Source organism: Phaseolus vulgaris, chromosome 3 (genome assembly GCF_051622355.1).
Source record: "Phaseolus vulgaris cultivar YP4 chromosome 3, ASM5162235v1, whole genome shotgun sequence".
NCBI lineage: Eukaryota > Viridiplantae > Streptophyta > Magnoliopsida > Fabales > Fabaceae > Phaseolus > Phaseolus vulgaris.
The window spans coordinates 51,032,339-51,045,858 of NC_143500.1; the positions used below are offsets into that span (position 1 = coordinate 51,032,339).

Sequence of the window (13,520 nt, forward strand, 5' to 3'; positions counted from 1 at the left end):
TCTTGTTTGTGTTTGAGTCAAATTAATTGTTATGAATAAAGATGAAAGTATTAAGAATGAAAAGAATCTTGATAGAGTGGTGAGGGTGCACACTCATGACTGGATCAAGATTATTTTCTATCTTAATTCTAAACCGTTAGAGTACATTTTAGAGATAAGTCTTGATTGATTTTGTATCTATTTTGTGTGATTATTTATTTTAAGTTAATTTGTCTTAAAGATGTAGCTGAAAATTTTAGTAATTTCTAACCCAATTCTTTACGTGCTTAGTAGATGGCACGTAGTCCACTTACTCCTCCTTCGCCAGTAGATATGCCCAACTTAGCTCGGGCAATAGTGATAATGGCAACAGCCTTGCAACAACAGAGTGCTACTATGGCACAACAGCATCAAACCGCCCTTCATCAATTAGAAACTACTAGATTAGCAGCTGAAGCATCTCAGCTTCATCAACAACCCCATACCTTTAGTCTGGAGGATTTTCTGAGACACAATCCGGCCAGATTTAATGGCAAGGTAAATCCAGATGGAGCAGACCAGTGGGTGAGAGACATAGAAAGAATCTTTGAAGCTACTCAATGCCCTGAAGAGAGAAAGTTATCCTATGCCATTTATGTACTAACTGAAGAAGCTGAATTCTGGTGGATAGGCATGAAGCAAATGATGGAAGACAAAGGAGAAGATGCCACTTGGGAGAACTTCAAAGTAAGATTCCTAAAGAAGTATTTTCCTGATAGTGTCAGGTATGCAAAAGAAATTGAATTCATGCAGCTGGAACAAGGAAATCTTTCAGTCACTGAATATGCTACTAAGTTCAAACACCTAGCTAGATTTTACACCCAGACCATGACTGAGACTTGGAGATGTAGAAAATTTGAGTTTGGGTTGAAGCAAGAACTTAAAGAAGTGGTGATTCCTATGTCCATTAGAGATTTCCCTGCTCTAGTGGAGAAAGCAAAAGTAGTGGAGAGTTTGAAAAATAGTAGCAGACTTGCTAAGCCTCAAGTGGGAGGACCTTCTAAAAGCATGCCTAAATATGAAGATAGAAAGAAACCTTATTTCAGACCTCAATCTTATAGCAGCGGAAGACCTAGTTCTCAATCACCAACTAATTTCAAATGTTTTAGATGCGGTGGGTCACATGTTGTTAGATTTTGCCCTCATTCAGTGTCAAATGTGACATGTGATAGATGTCACAGGTATGGTCATGCAACAAAAGACTGTCGTGTCCAATTGGGAGGTCCAAATTTTGGCAGAGTGCAGCAAGTACAAAAAAATAGTAATAAAAAAACTCAAAGCTGCTGGCAGAGTTTTTGCTATTAGTGGAGCTAAAGCTTCGCAATCTGATAGCCTTGTTAGAGGTATTTGTTCTGTCCTCGGAACACAGTTATCTGTATTTTTTGGTTATGGGGTAACCCATTCTTTTATATCTTTTGATTGTGCTAAGAAACTTAAGTTGTCAGTCCGAGAATTAGAATTTGAGTTGGTGGTATCTACACCAACAGAAGGTATTATAGTAACTTCTTCCATGTGTGCTGAGTGTCCAGTAATTATAGATGGGCAGAGATACAAGATCAACATGATTTGTATACCTCTAAAAGATTTGGAGGTTATATTGGGAATGGATTGGTTGTCTGCTAATCATATCCTTATAGATTGTGGTCGGAAGAAGTTAATTTTCCCTAAATTAGAAAGAATGCAGGTTATCTCAGCTCATCAGTTTGAGAGAGAGATACGAGAAGGTGCAGAATGTTTTATGCTTTTGGCTTGTTCTATAGTTACTAATAAAGTACAAAAAGATATGTTTGTAGTTCAGGAGTTTATGGATGTATTTCCTGATGAGATTCCTGGACTTCCACCTAAAAGAGAGATAGAGTTTGCAATAGACTTGATTCCCGGAGCAGGCCCCGTGTCAATTTCTCCATATCGGATGGCACCAGCGGAGTTAGGTGAATTGAAGAAACAACTAGAAGACTTATTGGAGAAGCAATTCATTCGACCTAGTGTTTCTCCATGGGGAGCTCCAGTGCTATTAGTGAAGAAGAAAGATGGTTCGTCACGTCTATGCATAAATTACAGACAATTAAACAAGTTAACAATAAAGAATAAATATCCTCTTCCTAGAATTGACGATCTGTTGGATCGGTTGCATGGAGCAGTTGTCTTTTCTAAGATAGATATGCGCTCAGGTTATCACCAAATTTCAGTGAAAGCGGAAGATGTTCAGAAGACTGCTTTTAGATCAAGGTATGGTCACTATGAATTTCTGGTTATGCCATTTGGGGTGACTAATGCTCCAGCTATTTTCACGGATTATATGAATCGGATATTCAGACCTTTTCTTGATAAGTTTGTGGTAGTGTTCATAGATGATATTTTGATCTATTCTCGTACAAGGGAAGAACATGCAGAACATCTTAGAACCGTCCTGAACATTTTGAGAGAAAAACAGTTATATGCTAAACTTTCAAAATGTGACTTCTGGATGTCAGAAATACAATTTTTAGGACATGTCATCTTTGCACAGGGAATATCAGTAGATCCTTCTAAAGTGGAGGTTGTACTTCAGTGGGAACGTCCTAAAACAGTTACTGAAATTAGAAGTTTTGTCGGGTTAGCAGGATATTACAAGAGATTTATAGAAGGTTTTTCTAAAATAGTGGCTCCTTTGACCCAATTGACTAGAAAGGATCATCCTTTTGCATGGACTGAACAATGTGAGAAAAGCTTTGAAGAGTTGAAAAGAAGGTTGACTAATGCTCCTATATTGACAATCCCTGATACCAATCAGTCTTTTGAAGTTTTCTGTGATGCTTCCTATCAGGGATTGGGTTGTGTTTTGATGCAGAATAAGAAAGTTGTTGCCTACGCTTCTCGTCAGTTAAAGGTGCATGAAAGAAATTATCCAACTCATGATCTAGAATTGGCAGCAGTTGTCTTTGCTTTAAAAATGTTGAGACATTTTCTTTACGGAGTTAGTTTTAATGTGTTCAGTGATCATAAAAGCTTGAAGTATTTGTTTGATCAGAAGGAGTTAAATATGAGGCAGAGAAGATGGATTTAATTTTTAAAAGACTATGATTTCCAGTTAATATATCATCCTGGGAAGGCAAATGTTGTTGCAGATGCGTTGAGTCGTAAAAAGATACAAATGTCGTCGCTTATGATTAGAGAGCTAGCATTGATTGAAGATTTCAGGAGTATGAATTTGGAGGTTTCCATGTCTTCAAATTGCATTAGTTGTAATACACTTGTTATAACTAATGAATTTCTGGAGAAGGTGAAGGAGAAGCAGTTGGAAGATTCAAAATTGAAGAACTTCATGGGCTTATTAAATACTGACAAAGCTAAAGACTTCTCTTTAGGAGTGGATGGTATTTTGAGATTCAAAAATAGAATATGTATACCAGAGGATAATGAACTAAAGCAAACAGTGTTATCTGAAGGTCATAAAAGCAAACTCAGTTTACATCCAGGAATGACCAAGATGTATCAAGATCTCAAGAAGTCTTATTGGTGGCATGGCATGAAGAATGATGTATCTAAGTTTGTAGCTGCTTGCCTGACTTGTCAGAAATCAAAGATTGAACATCAACGACCTGGAGGCATGTTAACTCAGTTAGACATTCCAGTGTGGAAGTGGGATAGTATCTCAATGGATTTTGTTACCCACTTACCACGTACTTTGAGGAAGCATGACTCTGTTTGGGTCATAGTGGACAGGTTGACAAAGACGGCACACTTCCTACCTATAGAATTGAGAATCTCTATGCGAAAGTTGGCCCAAATTTACATAGATGAAATAGTCAGATTGCATGGTGTACCCTCCAGCATAGTTTCAGATAGAGATCCTAGATTCACCTCCAGATTCTGGCAAACACTTCAAGAAGCTTTGGGGACTAAACTCAGACTTAGTTCAGCGTACCATCCTCAAACTGATGGACAATCAGAGAGAACTATCCAGTCCTTAGAAGATTTGCTTAGGACTTGTGTGTTAGATCATTTGGGCAGTTGGGATGAAATTCTACCATTGGTAGAGTTCACTTACAATAACAGTTACCAAGCTAGCATAGGAATGGCTCCTTTCGAGGCATTGTACGGAAGAAAGTGTAGGACACCTCTGTGCTGGTTTCAGGATGGTGAGAGTGTGTTAATTGGACCAGAATTAATACAACAAACCAATGAGAAAGTCAAAATGATTCAGGAAAGATTGAAAACATCTCTCAGCAGGAAAAAATCTTATGCAGATCAAAGAAGAAGACCTTTAGAATTCTCTGCGGGTGAGCATGTCTTTTTTAGAGTTACACCGTTCACTGGTGTAGGAAGAGCACTCAAATCCAAGAAATTGACTCCTAAGTTCATAGGACCTTATCAAATTCTCAGGAGAATAGGCCCTGTGGCTTATGAAATTGCTTTGCCTCCTCCTTTAGCTAACATTCACAATATTTTCCATGTATCCCAGCTACGAAAGTATGTGCCTGATCCTAGCCACATTCTAGAGTCTGATTCTATCCAGGTCAAAGAAAATTTGTCGTTTGAAGTGAAGCCAATCAGAATTTTAGATTCACAAGTGAAACAACTTCGTGGAATAAGTATTTCCATGGTGAAAGTATTGTGGGATCTCATATCTGGAGACTCCACTTGGGAAATTGAAGAGGAGATACGAGCATCATACCCCAATCTCTTTCTTGGTATGTTCATTTTCGAGGACGAAATTTTTTGTAGTTGGAGATAATGTAACAGTATAAAAAAGAAGTAGAAGCCAAAGACCCACCGTCACACACATTCTTTCTTTCTCTCTCTCTCTCTCTCTCTCTCCAATTCTCTTCTCTCCCTCTCTCTTAATTTCTCTCCCAATCTTCATCTATTTTAGAATCTGATCATACCACGCTGTAGCAGAAGAGTTAAGGAACATTTCTACCCGATCAGATTTTCAAACAGAGTAAGTTCATTTTTACTCTAAATATCCTTTGTTCTCTATTTTTCTTTAGGATTTAGTCATCAATCTTGGTGGGGTCAGTTGAGAAGTTTAATCCTCTCAACTTATTCTATTATATACTGAAATTTTGTTATGTTTGGATAATTTGCATTAGGCCCGTAAATCTTGAAGCTTATCCAAACGGTGAAAGTTGCTTGGAAAGCAAGCAATTGAGGTAAGGGAAGCTAAATTTAATTTTTAATAGCACCCTAGGATAGAAGATCTGAATGCGGAAGGGACGTGGTCCCAATATTCAATTTTTCTTGCAGGCATGTTGTGTGTTATATATATTGGGTTGTTTGTTTATATGTTATTTAAATTTGTAAAAATATTATATTTTGATGGTTTAATATTTAAGTATTGTTTTTTTATTTTAATTACGTTTTTTAATGTTGTGGATCGTGTTTGGAATGATATTGTATTGACGGAATGGTATGGAATTGAATTCATACATTTGGGATAATGTATGGACTGATGTTTGCTGTGTATTAAGTATTGATGTCTATGTGGTAACAGAGATCTCCGAGCTTCACTGATGATCTAAGTCACATAGACTAAGATATCAGGTGGTGAGAAGCTGATGGGGGAGTTCATGCACACCGTGACATATGAGATGCACGACTTGGGTTGTATTGAACTTACCCTGATCCTTTATGTTGGATTCGCTGGTAATCTTTGGATCAGGTGATAGTCTCTGGTAGGACTTACTTAATACGGGTCTTCCGGAAGACGTTGTTTGTTGAATATCTTGGATGTGTAGATCCATGTGAGATCTATGTGATTGTTTTAATGTTGGGATTTGAAGAAGATTGTATAATTTGAGAAATTGATCATGTAACTTGGTTTTCTCTTTTGATTTAATTGCGTATATTATAAAATTCTATTTTCACTAGCTTACCCTTGCTTTTCTTGTTGTGTTTGAACTGCGATGACTGTACTACGTACACGAGCAGATGATCTTACAGGTGTCTGAGGATCAGAAGAGTTTTAAGGCGTTGATTTTGAAACTTATATTGTGAATATTTGTATTTCTATATGTCCTAATCACGTATTAGGAATATTTTGAAAAACGGTAAGCTTGTATAGAAATATGTAGAACCGGTATTGTAATAGTTATATGTAAATTATGGGGTGTTACAGGTTGAAGTTGTTTTCAATTATAAATAGAAAATCACACAAAATACAATTTATCTTTGTAAACCACCATATATTCCACTCTGATTATAACATAAACTAAGGTATTATATGAACTTTTTTATATACATTCAGATTGCGACAGAGATGTAGAAAGGTCTTTCAGTAATAAAGGTAAATTTTTTTTTGGTATAGTGGATTCTGTTTGTTGGAGATTTTACATCCATTATGAGAATATTTTATTAACTTCACTCCATGAGCCGTTTTTATGGGATTGAATTATACTTAAAGTTTAGTTTGTAATTTTGTAATAATGTTAAAGATATATTATGTAGAATAGTGTTATAAGTGATAGTCTATGAAAACAGAACTTATAAGAAAAGCTTTCAAATCTTTAACTTATTAAAATCAAGTCTCAATTTTTCTCATTAGACAAAATAGTTTTTAGAAGAATGCAATTAATTTTGATTTAGAAATGAGATTATAAAGAATCAAAACTTGATAGTTTTAGTCAATCAAAACAAAGCTTAGGAGAAAAAAATTCAGAACTTTAATTATTAAAATTATATTTTAATATATTAAAAATCACCTTAAAGTAATTTTAATAAATTAATTTATTATTTAATCAATTAGAACAAAACAACTCTAACTTGACTTAAGACTTAAATAATTTTAATATATTAAAAAGTGATTTTTAATACATTAAAACATAGTCAAATGCTCACTTTCAAGGTTTATATTATTTTAATTGGTTAATTTGACATTTTAGTGGATTAAAATATTTCTTAAATTTTGTTCATCAAAACTAAGAACATCTAAATAGATTAAAAATATATTTTAATTAATCAATTAAAACCCAGTGGCATATGATTAAATCATGACAAACATAACACATGGTATCACAACCTATAAAATCACTATTGAAAGTCATCTTCAACAACCTTTGAGTTAGAAGTTTCACCACTTGGAGCTTTATCATACATGTGAATGCATTGTCAGAGTATTCAAAATGATCACTCCAATTTCCTTACATATAGTTAAATTTGGATGATAAGATGTAAGTTGAGAAATTAAAAATATATAAAAACATAAATGAAATTAAGATAATTTTTTATATTAAAATAACAAGAAAAAGGATACAAAATATTTTTATGATTTAATATTTTATCATTTATATGTTATTATTATTATTAATAAAAAACAAAAACAAAAAACTATTTGACGTGTGAGAAAGAGAGAGGAAGAAGAAAAAAAGAAAGTATTTGTGAGTGAAGATGGATATAGACTTAAAATGTGTGGATGTGATTCTATTGAAACATGTGATTTCATCAGTGTACGAAGATTGTGATGTCTATGGATTTTGCAACATTGTGCCTGGATTTAATTGGTTTCCAACTGATACATTTTTGACTTTTTGTGGAGTAAGTTGTTGTTTTATTATTAAAATCAATTTTTTAAATAATTAAAAATTAATATGTTTGAAGCACTGAATTTGTAATATATTCACTTTTGAATAACTATATTAATTATTTTATTTTTATTTAAAATGATAATTAAGAAATGTATATTTTATTTTTTGTAGTTAAATTAATATTTTTAAAAAAATAGAGAATGTAAGTAGCTCTTATTCTACCGTGTTACTTCAATCAAAGGTATAAGGAAGTAAATGTTAAATTCGATAAAAGGTTATTTTACGATCAAGTTAGTACTCTATATTAAGAATGTATGATGTATATTGATAAAAATGTACCTTACTCTTGTACAAAAAGCTTATTTATAGTGTTTAGTAATGAGCTATTTCATTCCTAGGTCGTATCCGACATATATCTTCAATAAAACAGTATTAGTTGATTTATCTCATAGCTCCCGAATTTGTCGAGGTACAACCCGAATGTATAGGACTGTTATTCTTATTTGTAGGGTGTTATCATACTTGTCATGTATCTTTTATTTACTCTTTAATGTAGTTAATAACCTAGGATAGTCATCAATGCAACTTAAAACATAAGTATATTAAAATAATAATATTAAGGATTGTATATTAAAACATAAGTATATATACTTGTAAAAAAAAAAGTAACTTAAGAAGATCACGCAACTTTAGAATCAATTTTTTTAAAAAAAAATTAAGAGAAAGATAATTGAAAGTAAAAAAAAAAAAGTAACTTAAGAAGATAACGCAACTTTAGAATCAATTTTTTAAAAAAAAAATTAAGAGAAAGATAATTGAAAGTAAAATACAAGAAAAAGTTTGTGAGTGATTTAACTTATATAATAATTTAAAAATAAAATAAAATGATATATTTATAAAAAAAACCAAACAAACACAACCTTAGAAATTTCAAACTTAAAGATAAGGTTAATCTTAATAGGGGAGAAAATATAATGAATGAAAATAAGAAAAAAAATGAGAAAAAAAAATGAAATTATAGCCATGACAACCCATTATGGGTAAAAGGGAAAAGAGTCATATACAGTTGACATTTATAATGAAAGAGAAGAAGAGAAAGGAACAAAGTTGTGTTTGTTGAAGAAGTATGCTACTAATTATCATTTTATTACAATTCCAACCTTCTTTTCTTTTATATTATTTTCATTGAAACACAATTTTTTACATTTTCCATCAGTTTCTTTTCTTGTTTCACTTTAATTTACTCCATTTAAAGAACCTTATTTCCCATTTTAATTACATTCTTCTCTATATTTTTTTCATTCCCTCACCATTTTTTATCCTAGGATCAAAACAAAAAGCTAAGGTCGTTATCAACTTCACTATTTTTGGTATGCTTCGTGACTTGAATGAATAGCCTAATGGTAGTTAATATAATTTGGCAACCAGAAGTTCTTAGTAATAAAGGACCCACATTGTACCAAATATCAATCACTTAAAGTCATAGCCACAACACATGATATTTTATGTTATGAAAACAAACCTTCTACAGTTAAAGACAGTTTGCACATCTATATATACAGGTATGTTATGAACTTGATGAGAACATAGAAACACATAATTAAGGAGAATATCCCAAATCGAGATAAAGAGAGATATAAAAGAAAACAATGGAAGTATCTCAGGTACTGTGCATGAACGGTGGCGTTGGAGACGCAAGCTATGCAAACAACTCTCTTGTTCAGGTATAGTGAAACATGTTCACAACACTCTCAGCTTGTCATCATGCTTGCTGTGTTCATTTCACCCATTAAAAACAAAGTTATAAATAGAATTTTGATTTGAAGAGCAATGTTATATATAATATACGCAATATTGTTTTTGTTTTCTCTCTCATTAGCAATAAGTTCAATTATCACTTAAAACGAATTTCATAGTACAATCATTGGTTGTTTTGTTATGCAGCAAAAGGTGATTAGTTTGACAAAGCCAATAAGAGAGGAAGCCATAACTAGCCTCTATTGCAGTAAACTCCCCAAAAGTTTGGCAATTGCAGATTTGGGTTGCTCTTCTGGACCAAATACTTTGTATGTTGTGTCTGAACTCATCGAGACTGTGGAGAAGCTTTGCCGACAGCTGAACCATAAATCTCCAGAATACAAGGTGTTTCTGAATGATCTCCCTGGGAATGACTTCAACAACATCTTTAAGTCCATTGACAGCTTTAAAGAGAAATTGCAAAATGAAATGGAAGGTGGTCCATGCTACTTCTCTGGGGTTCCCGGATCTTTCTATGGCAGGGTTTTCCCAAGTCGAAGTTTGCATTTTGTCCACTCCTCTTACAGTCTTCAATGGCTATCTAAGGTACATGCATATGCAAAATGGAGCATTTTTGTTAGTTATACTCACATTTGTATTTTGTAAGAGCTGGTAATATCATATATGAAGTATAAATAATAATTATGTATTGGTGATTATATTAGGTTCCTGAGGGTGTAGACAACAACAAGGAAAATATCTACCTAGGTAGAACAAGCCCATCAAGTGTTGTGAGAGCTTACTATGACCAATTTCAAAGAGATTTCAGTCTTTTTCTCAAGTGTCGAGCAGAGGAACTAGTTGAAGGAGGTCGTATGGCTCTGACATTTTTGGGGAGAAGACACGAGGATCCATGTAGCAAGGATGGTTGCTACATTTGGGAGCTTATGGCTTCGGCTCTTAATGATATGGTTTCTCAGGTAATGGATTACAGATCCAGTTTTTGAGGAGGTGAAAACATGACAATCTGACTTTTAACATTAAGAAGGGCTTCTTTTCTTTAGTATTCTCTTTCCTAAGTTTCTTATATAAAATTTTTATTGTTTAATATTAATTTCCTAAGTTGTCTGTTGAAACATATATATAAATCTGGCAAGATGCATGCATATAAATCTTTTCACTGTTTTGCTGCAGGGAATGATAAAGGAAGAGCAAGTAGATAGTTTTAACATCCCACAATACACCCCATCACCATCTGAAGTGAAATTGGAAGTTCTTAAAGAAGGATCATTTTCTATCAATCGTCTAGAAGTGTCTGAAGTGAACTGGAACGCTTTAGATGATTGGAACGCTCTTGAGTTTGAATCTGAAAGGTTTGAATCAGTTGGTGATGGTGGATACAATGTTGCACAGTGCATGAGGGCTGTGGCAGAACCTATGCTGGTTAGTCACTTTGGTGAAGACATCATTGAAGAGGTTTTCACCCGCTACCAACAAATCTTGGCTGATCGTATGGCCAAGGAGAAAACTAAGTTCTTCAATGTTACCATACTTTTGACTAGAAAAACATGAACAACAACTTTGCGTCTAAGGAGAAAATTGAGTTCATCAATATCACTGTATCATTGACTAGAAAAGAATAAGCAAGAAGTTTGTATCTGTGTGTATGGTTTGCTGGTTTGGTTTTTTGGCAATTATGTATAACTAGCAAAAATATTAAGTTGGAATAGAATAAAATTATTGTGTTTGTTAAGCCATTTTTTTTATATTTATATTTTATTATGAAATAATTTTTTTGGCAATTTAATAGTAAAAAATAAAATTTTATACCATCCACTACAAGAAAAATATGAAATAGAAACCAATTTAGAGACAAAAAATAATTAGTTGCTATAGTAACTAAATTAGAAACCATTTTAGAAACAAAAAAAATGATTTCTAAATTAGTTTATATTATTGCTAAATAGTTTCTAAATTGGTATCTAATTAACAACCAAGGTTTTAACTACCAATTATTTAGTTTCTAAATTTGGTAGAAAAACCTTGGTTGCTAATTAGAAACCATTTAACAATAATAGAAACTAATTTAGAAACCAAATTGTTTTGAGTTTCTAAAATGATTTCTAATTTAGTCACTATAACAAATAATTATTTTTTGTCTCTAAAAATTAGTTTTCATTTTATGATTTTCTTGTAATGATTTTTTTTTTGAATAAAATAAATAATATTTTTTTTAGATGTGAACTGAATGTAATAAATTTTAAGGTATATTTTTTTAAGTAGGGGTTGCACTAACACAAGTCTCCTATGATACAAATTATTGTAGGTTCTGTCACTTGGACAAATCTTAGAACAACACCCCTTCTATGTCCAATGAAAGTCATTGCTCTAGGCCATAGGCCTTTCAGATCACCCATTGACCCCGTGCAGATAAGTAACAAATTTTAAGGTATTATTGTCATTCATTATGTTATAAAATGATTTGCTTAAGGTTGTATAATGATTAATGGTAAATATTTAAAGTGTTGGAGATCATCGACTATGGAGTAGGACATTTAATAGTATATTAAGAAGTAAATTTTAAGCTTAACCTAATCTTATAAAACCGGCTTATAAGGTTAAGTTTGCACTTACTTATATAATATGAAATATCATACATTTTAATCGACGTGGGATCTTTAACATACCCTCTTACGTCGAGATTGTCAATTTGTGCGTTAGACTATAAATTTATGGTGGTCTGATAGCAGCCCAATAGCGGGTGGTCTGATAAGTTTAACAAATTCTCACTAGAATATAATAAGCGAACTTTAAGTCTAAATCAACCTTATGAAACCAACTTATAAGGTGAGTTTTACATTCATTTATATGTCCTACTCTTTAGTTAATATAGGACAAACAACCTAACATATTAATTAGAAAGTTAAAATAATAAAAAAATTCTTTATAATTCCTATAAGAAAATGTAAATTTGAAAAAAAGATCATAGGTAGTGACAATCTTGTTCCATCACCCATGATGATCTGATATGTAGGATTTCTTCATAGAGAATCATTTCATTGGTATAATAGGTTTCCATCTAGTATGTTTGTAGAATTATTTATGAATAAGTATAATCTACCTTTGTGTCGTTTTTGTTAAAATACGAGTTTTGGTCTAATCTCTACATATTTTTGTATTTTCTTTATTTTTTCTTTTTTTAATGTGATGACAGATGATTGTTGTAACTTGTGTCAGCCTAACTGAGATGTAAAGTTCATAAAGATACTTAACATGGAAGTTTTTATAAAAAAAAAAAAATAGGCTTCCTTTGCAACTTTTATGAGTTTTCTGATTTCTCATATTTTGAAAAAATAAAATAAAATTCTTGCAATGGTATGATCAATTTAAAAGTCATTTTTTTATATAGGTTATATTACTTTAGACATCTCATATAGTTAAACTAAAGTTCCACAATCTAATTATTATTATTATTATTATTTTTATATTATTATTACTTTTTATTATACAAAATATATTTTATTTACTCCTAACAAATTTATTCAATTATGTTTGTGCTCATTGACTTTTTTTATTGGGCAAAAAGCTTAAACATATATAATGGATTGAGTTTTCATTATAATAATATACTTGGAACCAGAGTATATTCCGCATTCACTTCACGAGAGTAGTCCGTTCTTCTTATTATTATTGCACTGAAATATTAATTTTTATTAAATTAATTATTTAAAAATGTTAGGATAAGATAATAAACTGAACTGACTTAGTAAGAACATGCATACATTCATAATATTAGTAAAAGAAAGGTGGTGGATAATTCACAATCAAATGAAAAAACCTAATTATTTTTTAATTAAATCATACATTTATACTACAATTTTTATCACTGTGTATATTTCTTGTTTTAATATTAATCCATCTTAATATTATTGGAAAGTGTGTGAAACTTGTCCAAACAAGATACAAAGACTTAGAATTATTTTTCATGGTATTATACACATGTGTAACATTATTATTTCTCAATTTCAGGAATCATGTTCTTCAATCAACCATGCATATTCATATTAAAATATTGAGAGTGACGCTTATCAATTAAACATGTTAGATAATTTCTTAAAAAATAATCACAGTGAAGATGCTCTTATTAAAAAATTAACACATGAACAATAAATATTTTATTGATATATGCCCCATTTTGTTGAGTAAATTGTAGAAACTTTACAATATTATTTTCATATTCCTCACTTATTTGACTTCAAT

At 31.8% G+C, this 13,520-nt stretch overlaps 1 protein-coding gene and 1 non-coding gene across 2 annotated transcripts; one reads left to right on the top strand and one right to left on the bottom strand.

Annotated features, from left to right (window-relative positions):
- The first annotated feature begins 9,028 nt into the window (after positions 1-9,028).
- LOC137808408 (S-adenosyl-methionine 4-1-methyl-2-pyrrolidinyl-3-oxobutanic acid methyltransferase) lies at positions 9,029-11,013 on the top strand. Its single transcript, XM_068609499.2, has 4 exons — positions 9,029-9,247; positions 9,468-9,866; positions 9,986-10,240; positions 10,455-11,013. Exons 1-4 carry the CDS (start codon positions 9,173-9,175, stop codon positions 10,830-10,832), a joined length of 1,107 nt encoding a protein of 368 aa, XP_068465600.1. The 5' UTR covers positions 9,029-9,172; the 3' UTR covers positions 10,833-11,013.
- Positions 11,014-11,539: 526 nt separating this feature from the next.
- LOC137808896 (U1 spliceosomal RNA) lies at positions 11,540-11,698 on the bottom strand. The gene has a single exon (XR_011080769.1). It is a non-coding gene; the product is annotated as a U1 spliceosomal RNA (small nuclear RNA).
- Between the last annotated feature and the right edge of the window lie 1,822 nt (positions 11,699-13,520).